The 20,473-nt window shown below is 40.9% G+C and overlaps 2 protein-coding genes across 2 annotated transcripts in view; one reads left to right on the forward strand and one right to left on the reverse strand.

Annotated features, from left to right (window-relative positions):
- Positions 1-4,747: 4,747 nt before the first annotated feature.
- Positions 4,748-10,935, reverse strand: RIPPLY3 (ripply transcriptional repressor 3). Its single transcript, XM_065640784.1, has 4 exons — positions 10,829-10,935; positions 9,597-9,666; positions 6,145-6,212; positions 4,748-4,898 (listed from the first exon to the last, which is right to left on the reverse strand). The coding sequence occupies exons 1-4, from the start codon at positions 10,933-10,935 to the stop codon at positions 4,748-4,750; spliced, it is 396 nt and encodes a 131-aa protein (XP_065496856.1).
- Positions 10,936-18,742: 7,807 nt separating this feature from the next.
- Positions 18,743-20,473, forward strand: part of HLCS (holocarboxylase synthetase) — a 121,767-nt gene continuing 120,036 nt past the window's right edge. Inside the window, exon 1 of the mRNA XM_065640813.1 lies at positions 18,743-18,973. Coding sequence (XP_065496885.1) covers positions 18,743-18,973 — 231 coding nt within the window. The remainder of the gene's footprint in view (positions 18,974-20,473) is intronic.

Below are 20,473 nucleotides of genomic sequence, written 5' to 3' on the forward strand. Positions count from 1 at the left end.
TGTTCAGCAAACTTTAATGTTATGGAAAGATATGCTTACCTTGGATATATACATCCTTCAGGAGCTTGTCTTAAAAGAGCTTAGAAGTAGAATTCAAGACTGGTTTATGAACATATTTTGATTTTTCATGTGAGTATATGCAGCAGAAATATAAAATTGTAGACATTGTCTAGATACCTCTCCAGCATTCATGTACCAGTAAAACATTAACTTGTCTTTTACTATCATAGTTTTAGACCATGGGAATGGAAAGGCGGCATTTACTGGAAATGTTACAGCTGTTGAACTGTTACAGTAAGGGAAGTTCTGTGGAACAGAGATCCTGAGCCAACAATTTAATCTGTAAAACGCTATGTTTCTAGTCTCGCTTTGAAGTAGTAAGGTCACAATAAACTCATTATTTGGGGGTGCTTTGTTATCTTTTTCCTATAAATGATGGATGATTCTAAGGTCACCGAAAACTTAGCCAGGTCAAGTCGCAGATGATGTGACAAACCAGAATTGAAAACTGAAAGTTAACTGCAGTTGAATAACAGAGATCCTATATTAGTTCACTTTTTTCCTTCCCTTAATTATTAACAAACTGGTAAGGGATCGCAAGTCTTTTTTTACCTAAGCGTGTAATAAGGGTATGTTGACATTGTAACATAAAAAGCAGTCATTCACCAAAAAAAAAAAAAAGATGGCTTGATGGGGAAAGGATAATACAGTTTTGGCTTCCTCTAATGACTGTAGTTAAATACTACCCATGAGGTAAATGGCACAGTAATATTACCTTAATGTCAAAATGGAATTTGACAGTACAGGGGAAACAAAATGGAACATGTAGCAGAGACTGAGAAATGGAATCAATTTATGCTGATACCATGTTGTCAGACCTCAGAAGCTGTGTAAGATTATTTGTTTTGGTATTTCCAACAGACTTCAGTAAGACTGTCATCCGTTATCCAATTATATTTTTCTAATAATAGTGTCTGTTCTACTGTCTTAAAGAACACACTTCACTCAAGATGTTTTTCTGCGTCAGAGGTGGGGATTTGTAACAGCACTTGCTTATGTCATTAAATCTACATTAGAAGCATCCAGGATGTAGCCCATTTGCAAACATTAAAATGACTGTTCTGTAGGAGACCAAAGAAAAATATAGTTAATATCTTCCTAGTAGTGTTTCCCCAGAATGCTTTTCCAGGCTGCAACAATGTGAAACTTCTGAGCCAGATGATGTATCTTTTAAATTTACTAATGAAAATCTTTCATTTAATTTTTCATCTTAGCTCCAACATCATCACAGTGTAATCACAAGTTGGGTTAAGTGCTTCCCTTTGTTTTAAACTCACGGTTCACTATTGTCATGTGACATGCAATCATTCTCCACCATCTCCAAGCCACCCAAGATGTTAAAGACCATGTTTATATACTCAATCATGTCTTCTAGGCTGAAAAGTTCCAATCTCTTTTGTTGTTTGTGTAATCCATATGCTTGATCGTCCTTCACCCTCCACCTCTTTATTGCATTTGTGTCAAGTATGAATATAACTTTCTAGGATACAGCAGACTTATGGCTTGCAATCTGGGTAATCTATATTTATTCAGTGACCGCTTGTCTGGGATTTCCAAACCTCCAGCGTTTGTCTAAAACTATTCTCTTCTGCCTAGGAATATTTCTAATGGAGCTACTGTCCTGGTTGGTTTGCTGTAGGTCTGGAAATTCTGCACAAGTTTTCAAATTCTGCCTTGACATGTTACAGGAAACTTGGTATAAGATGCCCCATCCAGTATTGATGCAGTAGTTCTGTTAGTGCGTATGGCCACTGCCTACGCTGGATCTGTTCTCTCGTGTTGTTTGTTTTACTAGTTACCCCATCTGAAGCTGCTTCTATTGACCAAAGTTTCTTTGCCAACACTTCTGAAAAGTAGTTAGTACACTGAAACCAATGCTTTCCATTTCTCAAAATATTCAGTAGACTTCACCAATGAAAAGTCAACTTAGAACCTGGTGGTGTGCTGGCATGCTGCCGGTGCTTGTCCAGGAAGCATTTTCACAGCTCTCAGTGAGCCACTTGCCACGCCAGGGTGGTTGAGCACCAGCTGGTGAAGGTACAGGACGGAATAACAAAGCTCCACGCAAGTGGAGCGAGTGCCTGGAAGATGATGTGTTGGTGCTGGAGATTGTTTATTAACTCTAGATACACATCTTCAAAAGCTCTGTCTTTCTGAAAACATGGTAACTTCTGCTGGGCATCCATGCTGCAGTTACCATGTTTTCAAGCAGAGCTTTTGAAGATTTCTGCCTAGAGTTAATAACCAATCTTCAGCATCAACACGTAGCCCCACGTTTTGATGCAAATTCCTCCAGCTCAAAAGCTCTCCTTAGTGCAGGACGATCAGTCTCTGTTGCAACAGAAGCCGGCCTCCATTTATATCGTGTGGTCCTGCAGATATTAATTCCTCATTGCTATCCCACAACAAAAGTAACACCAGCTCTTGCTGGGCATCTGGGTCTGCAAGCAAATATCATCTGATGCTTTTATAAAGAGCAGCCACAGCTCACTGCTGGGCATCTGTAGGATGAGCAGAGAAGCTGTGAAGAAGGAAGAAACAGGGAGCCTGATCTCAACAGAAAGGTAAGGATTAGCAAGCAAGAGCCTACAGTGTTCCTTTTACATAATGGATCCTTAAATGGTGACAGTATCTGTGCCAGGCAAATGGCTCTTCGGTGTAGTGTGCATGTTTAGGGAGCACTGTGCTGCGTGGGGATTGTGTGGTAACCACCATTTTCATAAGGGGTGAAGATGGTTCCCTCAACACATCCCTCCAGATTCCAGTAATCCTCAATGAGGACCGGAGGGCTCAGCAGTAACCAGGTTGGTTTGTGTCATAGCACAGATTAAAATGGCAGCACGGATACACACAGCTGTGTCTTAAAAGGTGAGAAAAAGCCCTGCTCAGGACTTGAGACAAGGGCAGAACTCTGAATGTTGGGAGTGAACTCAGCTCAGCATTGATGGAGGCTGGAGCTTCTTGCAAGGAAGAAGTGGAGGCATAGTGTACAATAAATTGACCATGAATAATGATGAAGCTGGAGCATAAATGATTTTAGGATATCTTGTAAGACAAGTGAAAGACCTTTAAAATGTCTGTATTCTAGTTCCATATGTTGGGGAGTGAAAAGGTGGAAATGATGAATGAGTGAAATATAAAAGCTGAATTTTTTCATATGTCGCACCAGGGTTTACAATTTTGACTAGTATGTGTAATTTTGTACATTATAGGATGCTGTCTCCTTGTGTAGATTAAATTAATAGATTCACTTTTTAGTTTGGAGATTTTTTTAAAAATCCTCCATTCTTATATATTCATTCATTTGGAATCCTAATTTGCTAGACTTGCAATTTAAAACACTATCGCTTTCTTTGACAGTACATTGTACTAAGAGGAAGATCTGACACATACTTTAAGTGGCTCTTACAACTGTATGACCTTATCTACACCACCAACAGTAGTGTAGAAAAGGCCAAGAATCTTGGCTTCTGCCTTTGCCGTGTCTCTGGGGAAACTATGGCAGTTTTGATTAGATATAAGATTCCTGAAGCATAATAGTTCTGAAGCATAGTGGGGCTAAATAGTTAGTTCTTGAGCCAATTAAAAAATGCTGGCATAACAAGACAAGTACCGGCAAACTCTCTGAGCATACATAATTTATGCAAACAAAAGGTCAAGCATAAGAGATTATTCCAATTCTCTGAATAAAATAAACTATACTGAAAAAGCAGGTTTTGCTAGTGGAATAACAGTGTTAGAACAAATGTGTCTACATTGTACATCACATGAAGATGCTTATGAAAATTAGTAACTTAAGTCTTCCTGAACATAAATGTAAAAGAAGTATCAAAGTAGTAAGGGATACATCCAAACCCCACTAGACAGGAATCAGCAGTAGGTCAGTTATATTAAAATATATTCAAGCACACCAAGCTATATAAATAAGATTTGAATATTGTGGTGAAGACAAAAACAAAGGTAGCACAAAATGCACATTTTAATGCGTCATTAAATTAAATCATAGTTTTTAATCAAGGCTTTTAATTTACTGACAAAAAGGCACTTTTCTGATTAGAGGGGAGAAATCTGATAATAATAGAATGACAGGACCCCAGAAAATATCACGATTGTTGTTTAGAGCTTGTCTTGACAGGGGTTTATACTGGAATCTCTCTTGAAGTGTATTAGGTCAATTTGGTGTACAGCATTTATATCAGAATAGACATGCCCCATGGAGCTAATAAGTAATAGTCTTTGCATTTTAAATCATTCCTTACTTAAATTCTTACAAATGTTGTGTTTCAAAGCCTTTGGGTTATTTTGGGGCTGTACAGTATATTATTTTGTCCCATAATCAATCCTATTCTCATTTTATCCGGACTGCAAGGTAAAAAAATAGTGAGTAGCTAAGTACAGTATTCCCAATGTTCTTAATCCATGTTACTTAAACCACCTCAATTTAAAACATTACAAACTTTTGTTCAGCTTCAGGGTTTTATTTAAAAGTCTCTCAAAACGCAAAATGATTTCCTCTTAGTTTCCAGTTGTATTGACTCATTCTTCTTGGTAAAATAGTTATAAATAGTTTTCTTACAAGCTTTGATGTATTTCTTTGTTCGGTCAGATGTTTGTCCATACATTTGTGACAGTTCCTTTTTTATCTCTTGATTTTTATTTTGTGTTTGTTAAAGCTGACCGCCATTCCTTATTGGGCTGAACTGATTTCTTCTTCGTCTTCCTCAGAGTCCGCATCATCATTGTAGAAATGAATTGTAGCTTGTACCGGAAAACTTGCCAGAACCTTCTCTCCAATGTTATTAAGAAACTTTTGGGATTTGGACTTGGGCAAATAAAGTCTAATAAGAAAACATTTTTTAAGAGAAAAAGTAAAGCTATGCAACAGTTTCCCAGCTAAGCTAGATGGAGTATTAAAACCTATTTTCATCTTTCAAGAGAGAAAAATCCTGGGGTTTCTTGTCTTCTGAAATAAAAGTTGCTAACTAAAAGGTATGGTTGATTTTAAGTTACCTTAGTTGCTTTGGGCATATTAGATATTGGATTTATCTAAGTTCCCACTCCGATAAAATGTTGTCAGGGCAATGATGGATGCTTGCGATACTTTGGTTTGCTTTGGTTTTTAGCACAGTTCAGAATCAAAGTGTCACATGCAACTGGGGGAAGTTTCAGGAATGTTCTGGGATTCTGGAATTAAGATTAAGGCACCAGGTTAAGATTGGAGTGGTTTGCCTGTTGCACAGATGTTGATCTTAACGTGATTTTTGTGTTTCCAGGTGGAGGAGGAGGTGTATGCTCAGAGAGATTTATTTCAAAATTTGTATTGTTTTGTATTGAAATCATAAATGGCTTTATTTATATTTCAGGTTTTCACCAGCTTTCCCACTAAAGCAAAACTTATGTGGTCTGTATACATATGTATTTCTTTTTGGTTTTGTGTGCATATGTATGTATATCTTGTCCTCTTGGTTCCTCTTTGGCCAGTTTTCAATTAAGTTTGACAGCAACAAAGGTCACACAGAATTTAAGCTACAACAACTTCCATAAAAAACAAGTGTTTGTAAAGAAGAGGGATATTTAATCAATTTTCCACCTCTAAACACAAGTCCAAATCAGGAGATTCAACATCATTAAGCCTTAAAGAATCCAAATGTTGGTGAAAACCCTTATAAATCCCCCCAGCACAAGAAAAGCTTTACCTGGAGTTCAACTTTTATTCAAGAGCAAATTTAGGCAACCTTAGGACATAGATCTGTAACAAATCACATTCCATCAGCAGCTACTCAGATAAATTATTTGGGCTTTGTGGGTTTTTATCATATTAATGAATGTAAATAAAAATTAGATGAGGCAGAAGAACATTGTTTCTTTTTTCTTATTTCATTATTAGCATATTGTTTCAGGTTCTGTTTAGCCTGAGCGTATTTTCTTGTGGAGAGAGAAAGATCTACAGAGTCTGCTGAGTAGTTAAACTGCATTAATAAAAAGAGATACTCCAGAGGCAAACTGATACTTGTCCTGAGAAGGAATATGTCTTATCTTGGAAGGTATCACTTTTCCTGTATCAAGTGATAGGATTTAACTCACCTCACTGGATGTTGAAACCCCAGGGCTTCTTTTGATCTAAAATTTATTATTTGACCATCCAGTTCTGACTGTAAAGAGACATATTTATTATTTAGAATATACTAAAAGATAAGATTTCACTTTTTTCTTCTAGTTGCACATTTAACAAAGCGCTTGAGCTTGTGCAGTTTATGAGCCATAAAGCCATGAAGTATTGTACATTTTGCTTAAGTTCATACAGAATATCTATAGAGACTGGTAAGCTAATAACATCACCAAACAGAAGTTTGGTGAGTGGAAGAAAAAAGGATTTTCAATCAGTTTAAAAGATCGGGAGGCTAGGGTTTTATAAAATACCTCTTTAACTACACTAACTAGTAGTTTGGAATTGGAATGTTCAAGCTGGCAAGCTTAATTGTAATGAAAGATTGTACAAGCATGTTGAGAGTGCAAACAGTAAAACCAAGAGACAACTGGCATTTCATATTTCTTTGCAAACAGTGATAAAAAAGAGCATTTTGATATAACAAAGTAGGTAACAAAAATATATTTCAAATATCAAAATTAATTTAGCACAGAATAAATTCCTTCAAATTAAGTTCACAACAAAAAAAATAATTTGCCAATGTTAACATTACTAAATCCTATTAAGAGTATAAACCTGGAATGTAAACCTGAAAGCATATCCCAAAGTCACTGAGCCGTATCACTTCATCCTGCAGGCATGTATTCTCTACCATACCTTAAAAAAGAAGACTTTTTCCTCCCATTGCTATAAACTTGATGGTGCATGAAATAGGAAGATTTATCTTTGCTATACTAGAACGTCTAGCGAACAGAAGCTAGAAACCATCTACTCTGCTACAAAAAGGCATTACTTTTGCCACTATCAGAAGAATTAATCTATAGTTCTGAGGAAACAGGCTTCAGCATGGATATTTTGGTGAGCCCCAAAAAAAGCCCTTGGGCTACAGACTGAGCAAGGGGTCCTGTAGAATTCTCTCTGTACCTTTTACATTGACCCATTTCTCTCGTACCCAAATGTAGCCAAAATGATTTGTCTTCAGGGTGTTAGGGTTTTGTTGAGGGGTTTTTTGTGTTTAATCAGGAGAGTCATTTCCTTTGTTTACACAGTACCTAGTACTACGGACTCCTAATCTGGCCGAACATGGTAGCTGTGATCATAATATCTGTGTTAAATACCATATATCATTTTGCTCCTTTCCTATTTACATTAAAATAGTCTTTTTTATCTTTATTTACCTGTATTTTCTGCTGTCTTCTTTTTAGAATGTGTTTTTTTATAATTATATATGTAATAATATGTCTTGATTAAACACATATTATATGCTTTTTCTTTATAGACTATAATGCAGCATTTCTGAAAAGCAATTCTGATGAAAGCAAATTAGTTGCAAAACCTGCCTCAGATGTTTGTATACAGCAGAAAATGTTCAATGTTCATTTGTATTCTGTTGTAGATATGGCAATAGTAACTTCAAATTAGTTTTCATGGCTTTTATTTGGGCATAAATAATGATGAATTTAGGTAATAGGGAGGAAAAGTGTACAAGGAAAAACATATTACGTATAGGTAACTATAGGGTGTATTGCAACACATGTTCTTGGCAATTGAGGTAAAAATACTAAATTTTTTTACCAGTACTTTTATTTTTTAGTGCTCTACTCTGTATCTTTCAATTTCCCAGGTTAGATTCGTATATGTATATTCCTAGCATTTTTTCAGTTACACAGAGGATATTGAAACTTACATTTGCTCCAGTCTCTAGTGTTTGGAGTGTCTACTGATCCGTAAAGCACTGGCATTTGCATGTATACACTGCAGAAAATAAAAGTAGCCAGCATGCAACTAACTAGCAAAAACATTGTGCTCAACCCATCTTTGAAGGCTTTCTGCTAGAAACCTCAGTAATTTTGCTGAAGAAGATACCTCTTGCCTTCCACAGCTGTGGGATGTGAGCATGTCTTCCACCTCTGCACCACACAAAGTATGCAAGCATCTTTCCTCAGTTGTTGTGACCCTGTTAAAAAGCACATGAAAGGGCTCCTAAAGTCCTCCTTCAGACTTCATTGAAGTCCCAAGCTACAGAGGCATCTTGGATGCTGAAGCAGTGTGGGTGGGCCATAAGAGATGGATGAGAAGGATCTGAGAAGCTTCTGGCAGGAAGGAGAAATGTTAAAAAAATCGAACTCAACTGTTTCAGTTATAGTTGGCTTGAAACAATGCCAGGCTGTTAGCATGAATGTGGAAAACTTCATATGTGGTTTGTTTTTCTCACACAAGTGGGCATAAGCCCAAGTGTGAACGAAATCTTCTGAGTTGGTTGAAAAAAATTTTCTACAAAAACATAACCTCAGTGATAAATCACAACTTCCTGATTTCAGAAACCTTTGTTTCTTGAAATCAGCACTGTAAGCATGAGAATAAGACTCCTCTCATCCTTAGCACATTTAAGGTGCTTCTGGCAGAGCTTGGAACACCACTGGGGAGGATGTTCTTCCCAGGGCACCTGCCAGGTGGAGCGTGGCAGTCCCTCATATCTGTACAGTTACAACCTCCACCTCCGGCAGACAAAAAGTACAAGGTAAAAAGGTGTTGCAGTAGAAATTGTGAGTCTTTAAAGTCTTGTAATAAGGAGAGGAGTTCTCTTAATCTGCTGAGCCTTTGGTAAAAAAGTCGAAGATGTAACTGTGGGTCCAATGCTGCAGAAACTAACACAGGTGCTTAAAACTAAGCATATGAGTAGCACCATTTCAATACATTCTTTAAAGTTTGCAGTGTTGGGATCAATGTTGAATGTGCTTCAGTCTTTCTTTATTTTTGTTCTTTGAGCCTAAGTGATCTTCCTACTTGAGCAGGTAAAACTAATAATCATAATGCCTTTCAAAGGCAATTGGCAGTAAGAGCTACTTTAAAATCCAATTTTCTGTTGATTTCTCAGCTAGTTTATCTATAGCAACATCCCTCCCAAAACTGTCCACCTGAAAGTATGTGGGTTTTGGGGGTTGCGGATTTATTTTATTTTATTTTATATTTTATTTCATTTCATTTCATTTCATTTCATTTCATTTTAATTTCTTCTGAAAGTAAGTCCCCCTATATAAAAAATATCACATACAGACCGGGCCTGGAAATTTCAAACTGAGGTTATCATTATTTTTATAATTAGGCAGATAAATACTGCTGTTTAAATAAGGGTTGTTTTGAATAAGCAGTGCTTTTGGCAGCTCTTTAAGAACTGATAATGATTCTGTATCTGATACAAAATTAGGCATACTCTTAACCATTATAATATACAGAACACTGTAATTTGAACCATATTTTCTAACACTGAAGAAATGCTTGAAAGAACAAATGAATAGATGACCAAGTGTCACTTCCCGTGTTCAAATAGTTTCAATTTCTGCACTTGTTTTCTATAAGGATTATTTTCTCCTGAGTTTACTCTTACCATTTGTTGATTCCCTGTCATTTCACCATCTCTTGCTGGGAGCATCCAGGGCCTCCATAAAGCAGGGCTGCTGAAAGATTACATAGAACAGCATTCCCACAGTTAATTCCTTGTGGTAATATGTGTACAGTACAGCTCCGTTTGTTAGAGTCTTCTGGTATCTTTTGAAATACAATTATTTTTTTTCCTTTCAACACATTTTGATTTGGTAAGTCTGATTTCTATGGCAATATTAGTCTGTCTTCTGTCCACAATCTGATTAAAAAAATTAGACAATCACTTGCACATTTTTAACTAGGGTGTAATTTCCCTTTAAGATTGCACAACTCAAAGTGACTGCATTGAACTCCAAATGATGATGTAATTAATACTGATTTTTTTTTTCTTTTAATACAGCACTGCTACAAAATAAAAAGTAACCCTCCCCCTCTGACAGTATGTCTAAATACAGATTCCATGTCATCATTGAGTGGCTGGTTATTTATTGAGTAAGCAACTCCAGCATTAAACTGACATGGGCAATTTGATCTAACTAGCTGAAGAGAGCATATGCAGTGCTGCATGCTACATCTGCCTTTTGTCTGGTGGCAGGGGGCCTGCATTACAGATGCTCTTTTTAACAGTACCCTGTTTCCCCAAAAATAAGACCTACCCTGAAAATAAGCCCTGGCATGATTTTTTAGGATTTTTAGTATGCTCAAAATATAAGCCCTACTCCAAAAATAAGCCCTAGTAACCGTTCATTTTAAAAATAAAAAAGTCCATTTAAATAGTGTCTAGGCAGCTATACATGTTAAAAAAAAAAGACATCTTTTGGAGCAAAAGTTAATATAAGACTGTCTTATTTTTGGGAAACAGGGCACTTTCCATCTCTGCTGCTGTGACACAGGTCCACACAGTTCAGGAAATGGAAAAGTGCTTTCAGATAGGAAAGGTAAATAAACTTTTAAAGTAATAAATCAGTTATTGCAACCTTAGTTTTCATTTACTTCCATTTATAAGTAAGTTCTGAAATATTTGACTGAAAAGGATAATACATTGGCAAAATAAATGAAAACACCCGTTCCAAGTGAAACGCTTTCAGAAACACCTTTTGCCTTTTTACTTCTGAAGTCGGAAATTGTTCTCCGTTGTCTGTGCAATGCTGAAATGGTTGCATTGAAATGATAACTGAGCCGGAGCTTCGAAAGGAAGGCTGCCGAAGGAAGCCCCCCCGCGCCTGCCTCGCTTACCTCTGCGGGCGCTCCCTGTGCCGGGGCGGCCGCCGCTGCCGCCGGGAGCGCTGGGCGGTGGGACCCGCTGGGGCCCGGAGCGGGAGACCCGGAGCTGCGGCCTCCATGGCGTTTGGGGGTCTCAAGGCTGTGGCGGGCTGGGCGCTTGCCGTCGCCTTTGAGCCCCTCCTTTAACTCAGCTCCCGAAGAATACTTACCGAAAACAAACACGGCCTCAGGTGAAAGGAGAGGACCGTCCTTAATGAGATTTCTTTTGACTACAGTTCAAAGATAGGGCTCTCGGGCTGGCAGGCTGTCCTGGGGTCAGCGCTGCTAGGGCAACAGAGGCTTTTTGTTTAGTTAGCAAATCACATGGAAAATAATCCATACCTTTTATCTTTCTGTCATTGTTTCACGTACTCTATATTTGCTTTAAATGATATAAATACTCTTTTTGCATATTTTGGGGAAACTTGTCAACATCCTGTCCTAAAAAAGTGCAACAGAGACTCAAAGGGAATTTTAATTTTTTTTTTTTTTAAATTACTGAAGTGTTTTCCATGTCCTAACTTTAAAAGAGAAAAAGATACCAAAAATCTGTGAAGGTGGGAGGATTTAGAAGACAGGCCTAGTGACCTCCTCAAGACTTTAGGGATGTTCCTTTAATTCGATTGCTATTTGATGGATGGAGAAGAAACCTTACGCCAAGAAAGATTACTTTGTCTATCAAGGAATACGGTTATGACTGCCATTGCTTTGAGGAATCTTTTAATTCGAAGTATGCAATATATGCTTTAAGCCACTGTTTTCATTTGTAGCATGCATTCCTCAGCCCGTTTCACTGTAAAAGAACAATTTATTACCTGATGGATGACGTTATCTGATTTTCATTGTTGTGATACATTGCTACATTTCGTTTCCTTCATTTCCTAGCTACTGCAGAAATGTATGAGGTTTATAAGAACCAAAACCTGAATTATCTTTCCATCAGTGCTGTTTACACATTGACATCAAAGGGAACAGATTCAGCTCCCCAATATAATTGGTTTCTACTGTGAACTTTCTTCCCAGAGAGAGAAAAACAATTCAGTTTACTGAACATGGAATGTCCATTGATTATTTAGTATGAATGAGGTCCCTTCTAGTGGACTTAGCTGAAGAAACCATCCAAACAGTCAGTTGGAGAGGACACTGAAAATTCTCTGTGGGAGTCAGATCCTTCCAAGGTAAACCTTGTGGCTCTTTTCCAAGTTCTGATCCAGCCTGAGGTAGCAAGCGTCCAGTCAGCAAGAAGCGGCAGGGCTCACAGATAAAGACTGCCAGATATATTCCCTTGAGAGACGTCCCTTTCCCTTTGAAATTGTTCTGTATTAGAAGACATTGTATACCTTTGCACAGGTGGGGTTTTGTGCGTTAGGCTGATTTTGCTTAAAATTAAATGTTTCTTCCAACAGGGTGGAGCTAAGAGCAGATTTTCCTACATTGATGCATTGATGATTGTGTTAGCAACCTGGGGCTTCCAGGGCTGGCAAAAATAATAGTGTAACAGCGGTTCTTATATTTTTGAAGTGGTTTTCAGTAACAGTTTCCAGGCTTAAATTTGTTGAGCTCCAGTTCTTATATTAATTTTTCCTGTTGTTTAGAACATCCTTCCTTGCTGTGACGAATAGACATGGTTTAAACTGAAAGGCCAAAGCCATTAAATGCTCTTCTGGGAAGCGCTGACAATATGCAATAGAAGATTCACAGTCTAAATCTACTCCCTCCCATGTTTAAATGCTGTGTAATATTTGTAAATTTGTAACTAAGTAAATAATACTGTATCTCAGATAAGAAAATATGTGCACAGTCTCAAGAAAATATAGGCACAGTCTAACAACTTTGAAACATTTATGTATCAAAATCAACGCAATTATTAGAATGAAGAATATAGTGAATAATATTAAAATAACGAAGTATATATTAAATAGCAGCATGGGTCCTGAGAAAAAATGGCAAACTTCTTAAGTAACCTAAATTGTAATTAGATACCTTGCTGAATTACAGTTTTAAACACACATATATAATTTCATCAGCTTAGTTTTATTTAGACCTAATTTAATTTGATAGTTGAAGGGGAAGTGTGCATTACACAATAGATGTATATGGTTCTGATCTTGCAATCAGATCCATATGTGAGGATAATTGGTTTATAACTCTGGATAGAATTTGCCAACATGGGTATTAGTGAAGGACCTAAGCCTAAAGTAGTGAAGTAGAGTTCTCCCGAAGATGAAAAGTTACCATAAAATACATCTGTTGATAAAGCCTTGCAAGACTAAATGTATTACAAAATTTTTGAAAATATATTTTTGTTAAGGAAGCAATAATGTAATCTAATATAATAACACTGTAGAAAAAATGTAAGTTAATATTACATTATTGTACTAATTAATTGAAGCACACAACTTTAACTGGTATTTTAATGGAAATCTGTAGCTATATTCAGGTTGCAGATCTGTGGAAAATTATTTATTCCAGTAAAATAATAGCAGCTGTAACAGTGTATGGTCTCTAGTTTCTAAAAAACAAAACCAAAACCACAGAAAAACAACAAACCAACAAAAACAACCCCCCAAAAAGTAAAGGCAGCAGTTAGTCCAGTCATAGCTGTCTAATTTTAAGAACTATATTTCTTTTTACAATACACTTAATTTTTATACAATGTGCTGTATTTGGTGAAGAACACTTCACAGGATCAGAAAACACTGAATCTGTTAGAGATGCTCATCCGCTTTTCCCAGAAACCAGGAGTATTTTTCAGACTTGTGATACTACCTGAGAATAACTTTGACAGACTTGACTCTGACTTTTACAGAGAGATAAGCCATAAGCTAATTATTCTGTGTTAATTGGAAGAGGTTTTTTATCTTTGTTGGAAGTCTGTTTTACTCAGTTTTCTCATGAAAGCACTTGTGCATCTGCAAGAGTGCTCAATATAAATTGGTATAGTCAAGGAAACAGGATAGCCCTGCAGCATTTATAGTTTTGAATAATATCTAGTATTAAACAACATGACATAGGCATTTGTAGCCTCTAATAGCGTGCAAAGCTCCTCAAAGAGAAATGGCTGGAAAAGCTTTTAGGGAATAGAGTGAGGAGGAAACCAAGCCATTCACAAAGCACAGCAAGGCCAGTCTCATAATATTGCGTTAAAGTCAAAAAGAGACACCCATCTCAGATTACATGGTAGAGTTGGCTCCCAGTTCTGAGCGGCCTCTTTTGGGACCCTTCCCACATGGACTGTCCAAAGAGCTAAGGGAGAGAGATCTACCCCCCTAGACTGAAGCTGGCCTTTCTCTCCCATTGCGAGGGGGAGCAGGAATCTCCAAGCTTGCGGGCAGAAATTCAAAATTTAGCATATTCACTTTCTTCAGGGTTTTTCAAATTCTCTTTAAACAATTTCATGTCTCTGCGTGTGTGTGTTCATCATCTCACTACATGTTTCTGTAATCTTTTCTCTATGATAAGTACCCAACGGTTCTGGGAAGTCTGAGGGCTAATATTACTGACTGTTCCTTTCCAAGACTTCCTTCCATCCTCCTATAAGGAGGAACTGATTGACACAGCTATTTTAGAATACCTATTTTAATAAATTTCCTGGTGCATACAAGGCCTTGGCTTCATGATAATAAAAAAAATAATGTTTCCCAACCTAAAATTTGTAATCTTTTCATCAGAGCTTGTCATGATTAGGTGTAAGCTACACTATAATAGAAACCAGAAAACCTACAGCAAATTTATGGCCTTGAATTATTCCAGTTGAGAATGTGCCAAGATATGTAGAAACTTGTCTTAAGATGGTGACTGTTTTTGCCTGTATATTGTTCTGCTTTATATTCTGTTGCATCATGAAGTTTTGATTCAGTTTTCTCATTTATAAACATTTCCAGGGTAAGGGAACCTTAAAAACAAAAAGGATCATAATATAGTTGACTGCATTTGATGCCAATACAGAATTAAGCAGAGCATGTTCCTCATTGTGCAAAGGTTATATAAACAGTTGTGTTTGTGGTGTGCTCTGAAGGTCAGCAATACATGCACTGTTGAACTATCACAGAGAAAGTGAACTCCAAAGCTGAGAGCTTTCTTTTGAGGTTGCATACTTTGCTTGTTTTCTTTCTTTTGATGTGCCTGGATAAGGATTTTGACTTCCTGCATAAGATAAAAGTCACATAAAGGAACAGTGTGTAATGCCAAGTTAGGACCACTGGAGATTTTGTTCCTCTCTGTGTAGAATACGCACAGGGTATAGCAGAAGCACAAGGCTGGTATTTCTTAAGGTTGAGGTGGAGAATTATTTAGATTATTTGAACCTCCAACGGATATTGTCACCTGTTTGTGCCACGCATTGTAGAAATCAAAATTATGTCAGTGATTCCTACCATTTTGGATAAGCTTCTGCTGTGTGTGCAGATTTAAAGAAGTAAAAATGTCTGTCATAGTACTGGTGGTGGTTTTTTTGTATTGATGCCTGCTCCAAAATGTGCAAGGCCAGTTTGTTCCTTGTTTATCTATAGTGCCAGCATGTTGTTGCTGGGGTTCCATTTAGGAAATTGTACTTTTAGAACAGCTATTTTAGTAAATTTCCAAGCACACACAAGTCCTTGAGTTCCAATAATAAAACACAATGTGGCTTCACGCCCTGTTCAGGAAATGATTATCGTGTATCAGTCAGCTGCAACTTCAATGTTGGTATTGGCTTCTTTCTTCACAGAATCACAGAATGTTAGTGATTGGAAGGGACCTTGAAAGATCATCTCGTCCAATCCCTCTGCTTGAGCAGGAACACCCAAATGAGGTTACACAGGAAGGCGTCCAGGCGGGTTTTGAATGTCTCCAGACAAGGAGACTCCACAACCTCCCTGGGCAGCCTGTTCCAGTGTTCCGTCACCCTCACCATGAAGAAGTTTCTTCTCAAATTTAAATGGAACTTCCTGTCTTCCAGTTTATACCCATTGCCCCTTGTCCTTTCATTGGTTGTCACCGAGAAGAGCCTGGCTCCATCCTCATGACACTCACCCTTTATATATTTATAAACATTAATGAGGTCACTCCTCAGTCTCCTGTTCTCCAGGCGAAAGAGACCCAGCTCCCTCAGCCTTTCCTCATAAGGGAGATGCTCCACTCCCTTCATCATCTTTGTGGCCCTGCGCTGGACTCTCTCCAGCAGTTCCCTGTCCTTCTTGAACTGAGGGGCCCAGACCTGGACACAATATTCCAGACGCGGTCTCACCAGGGCAGAGTAGAGGGGAAGGAGAACCTCTCTTGACCTACTAACCACGCCCCTTCTAATACACCCCAGGACGCCATTGGCCTTCCTGGCCACAAGGGCACAGTGCTGGCTCATGGTCATCCTGCTGTCCACCAGGACCCCCAGGTCCCTTTCCCCTACACTGCTCTCCAACTGGTTGCTCTCCAGCTTATAGTGGAACCTGGGGTTGTTCCTGTCCAGATGCAAGACTCTACACTTGCCCTTGTTATATTTCATTAAATTTTTCCCTGCCCAGTTCTCCAGCCTGTCCAGGTCTCACTGGCGTGTCAGCCACTGGCGCTGACAGCCTTCTGGCGTGGCAGCCACTCCTCCCAGCTTGGTGTCATCAGCAAACTTGCTGATAGTGCACTCTGTTCCCTCATCCAAGTTGTCGATGAATATATTGAGGGACTCCACTAGATACAGGCCTCCAACTAGACCCTGCCCCATTGACCACGACTCTCTGGCTTCTTTCCTTCAGCCAGTTCCCAGTCCACCTCACTACCTGATCATCCAGTCCACACTTCCTCAGTTTAGCTGTGAGGATGCTGTGGGAGACGGTGTCAAATGCTTTACCGAAATCAAGATAGACCACACCACTGCTTTGCCATCATCTAGCCACCTGGTTATGTCCTCACAAAAGGCTATGAGGTTGGTCAAGCATGACTTCCCCTTGGTGAAGCCATGTTGACTGCCCCTAATGACCCTCTTATCCTTGATATGCCTTGAGATGGCACCAAGGATAAGGTGTTCCATCACCTTCCCAGGGATGGAGGTGAGGCTGACCAATCTATAGTTACCCGGGTTCTCCTTCTTGCCCCTTTTGAAGACTGGAGTGACATTTGTTTTCCTCCAGTCCTCAGGCACCTCTCCCGTTTGCCACGACTTAGCAAAAATGATGGAGAGTGGCCTAGCAACAATCTCAGCCAGCTCCCTCAGCACCTGCGGGTGCACCCCATCTGGACCCATGGATTTATGGATGTCCAAATTGCTTATTTGCTCCCTAACCCAGTCCTCATCAACCGAGGCAAACTCCTCCATTGCCCTGCCTTCCTCTGGGGCCTCAGGGGTACGGGGCTCCTCAGGACAGCCACTGGCAGAGTAGACAGAGACAAAGAAGGCATTCAGTAACTCTGCCTTCTCTGTATCTTCTGTCACCAGGGCACTCATCCCATTCATCAGTGGGCCTACATTGCCTCTGGTGTTAGTTTTATCTGCCATGCATTTGAAGAAGCTCTTTCTGTTGTCCTTGACCCCTCTTGCCAGGTTTAATTCTAAGGAGGCCTTAGCTTTCCTAGTTGCCTCCCTACATCCTCTGACAACTGCCTTGTACCCTTCTTGCATTTTTCCTGTTGCATTTTTTTTCTTCTATTTTCATTCACCCACTGAACATCTGCTAGGATCAGGCTTATATATGTGTTCTTTTCCCAGAGCTCAATGTTGTGACTACCTTCCATATAAAGTATAGAAATTATTTAACCACTTTAGTGCACAGATGTACCAGGGGTGTAAAGGATACCTTGTTACCTCTGTTGCGTCTTCTGTAGCAGCAATTTGTGTCTGCAGCACATGTGGCACATGTGAATCCTATGGTTTTACTCCCCAACAGGCTGCTCTTCACTCTAGCTTCAACGACCAGCCCTGCTGAGCCCTGACTTCATCTTTCTTGTTCTGTGAATCCAGCAAATCGACTGAAATAAAATTGATCTGCTTGTGCCTGCTTTGCCCTCTCATGGCTACCCTGGAATCAGTGTGGGACCTGGCAACTGGTCCTATGTTGGAGAGGATGCTGCTCCTCCAGGATACCATGGACCCTGAAATAAAGTCAGGTGCAAGTGTGGAGCCATTTCTGAGGGAGATCCTTCCCTGTTGCTGCATGGAAACAAGCGACGAATACTTTGGCTCTCCCTGTTTTGCTTATTTGGTACTTTTTGGTGACCCATAGCAGCAAGGGCAAACGCATCTGATGGGACAGCAAATGTGTCTCTACAGCGGGAACATGACCTCAGTTCTCTGTGGTGCACCCATGCCGTAGATGTGTCACCGTGTGTGACATAAAGAGCTGAAGGGCAGGTCCCACCACTCCCGATCACGACACCAAACTGCTGCATTCATTCAAACCACTGTCTACCAGGATGGCGTTGGCTGTGGTAAGCAGAAGCTGCTGGATGCTCTGAGAACCCAGATCACGGTGCCCAGGGTGGGAGGACACAGACTACTCCTCCTCACTGCCCCTCACGCCAGAGCCAGGGGACAACTAACAGGGCATGAAGAGACAAGTCCGCAGGTTGGCCGTTTCAAATGATTTTTGGTCATCTCCACACGTCATCTCAAAGAGGAGTTCCGTATTTTCTGCAGCAGCAGGCGCTGCTCCCGCCACACCGCGACCGCCTGGGCCGGGCGCGAGGCACCCCCGCCGGCGTTTGAAAGGGGCGAGGCGCCGAGCGCGCGAGGCCGCCAGCCAATCAGAGCGGCCGGCCGGCTCGCCCAACCGGCAGGCCCCTTTCTCTTTGGTGCGGGGCGGGGAGGGGCGGGGTCTCCGCCCCGCGGCCGCCGGGCCGTTGCTGGCCGTTGGGGAGGCCGGGCGGGCGGTGGGGGGGGGGGGGCGTGGCGGGGGCGGGGGGAGGTGGGGCGCGCGCGCCATGCTGATCACGCTCTGCTACCTCTACCTATGGGCGCGCTGGGGGCCTCGCTCGGCCGCGCTCATCCGCCGCACCGTGCGCCGCCTGCACCGCTCCCGCTGCTCCTTCACCTTCTGCTGCTGCGCCGGGCCCCCGGCGCCCCCGGCTCGGCAGCCGCGCAGGCAGGTGCCGCCCGAGGAGCGAGTCTGCCTCAGGATAGGGAACAAAGTCTTTTTCACGGACGAGACGCAGGTACCGCCCCGAGTGCTGAGGCCTGGCAAGGCGGCTGCGCCCGGCGGTGCCCGGGCCCGCGCGGGCGGGGAAGCAGCTTGGCCGGGAGCGGCCTCCCGTGTTACCGTGGCAACGTGCCGCCGCCTTCCGCGCCGAGCGCCGGCGGCGACGCGCGGCCGCCCCTTCCCCCGCGCTGTCCGGTCGCGCCCCCCGCGGCGGGAGGGCAGGGGAGGGAGCGGGGGCCACACGGCGCCTTCCCCGGCGGCGGTCGCGGGCTGAGGGGGCGGAGGCCGGAGGGAACGGGGAGCAGCGGTTGCGGGGCTCGGGGCCGCGCTTTCCCTTTGGGTGCGTGACGGCCTGTGTGCCAGTGGCGGGTCGGGACTCGTGACTAAGAAACAGCTGGTGTAGCGTCCCAGGCCTGTCACAGCCCTGCTTGTCAAGGGTAGGGCTTAGGTAAGACCCAGGTAACTGCCTTGGTAGAAAATCGTAGTAGAGTTGTAGTTACCTGTCTTCACTACTGCAGATTGTTGGCTTAAGGAGTGGGCTGAGGAGTGTTTTTTACTGTATGTGTGTAAAGCACAGCTGGGCAAGTACAGCTATGGCAATAGGAGCACTTAGGAGAACTTGTTAGTATTTCCATATTAGTGACATACTTTTAGCACCTAAAAGGCTTTAGTCTAAAAATATTGGCAGTGTTTGTGCGTTCAAGATTTGTGTCAGAGACTTAGAATTTAGCTGAATCTGTCATGGAGTCTGAATCGAGAACTGTGTGCTCCTCCCGACACAAAACGTTGTTTCAAGTGAGGAAAATGACAGAAAAACCATGATCTGTGAAAATTGCTTTTGCGCAAATGGACAGTGAGAGAGGAGGGTGGGGTGAGGATGCGGTAGCCCATGACTGGAAAAATACTGTGCCTCAACAAGCTTCACTTGCCACCTCCTGAAGTAAAGCTGAGAGTAAGCTTGCTTCTGACTTTCAGGTTTAGAAGTGGAACTTCTCTGGCATCCCCCCACCCAGTCATCTGAATTAGTTAATGTTTGATTTATCTAAACTTGTCACTAAACACCAGAATTGTTGTGGATAAGAATATTTTTGATCTCTCCTTTTTGCTGATGTTTATATGCATGTTTGTGGAAATTATTTCAGTTGTAACACATTTTACTTAAATGGGTGTTACTGAAATGTATTTATGAAGGATGTCGTTGGCTAAGTGCTACTCTTCAAGAAACAGAGAAGCTTTTCATCAGTTGAGCGGGTAAAGAGGATGTTTTCAGTGCAGTGAAAAGATCACAAATGCTAATGGAGTTTGTTTAAGAAATAATCTTTTTGCTATCTAATGAGCAGATTACTTCATACTTAAAAGTGATGATGACAATCTCAGAATCTCTCACAGGAAAGCTAAATACTTAGTTCACATTTCAATAAAACTCTTAAAAGAAAAAACAAATAATTGTCCGTGTTTAGAGGAGTTTTGCCTAAATTACCCTGGATTATTGTTTTGTGAATCATATTTCAACTAA

This window comes from Caloenas nicobarica, chromosome 1 (genome assembly GCF_036013445.1).
Source record: "Caloenas nicobarica isolate bCalNic1 chromosome 1, bCalNic1.hap1, whole genome shotgun sequence".
Lineage (NCBI taxonomy): Eukaryota > Metazoa > Chordata > Aves > Columbiformes > Columbidae > Caloenas > Caloenas nicobarica.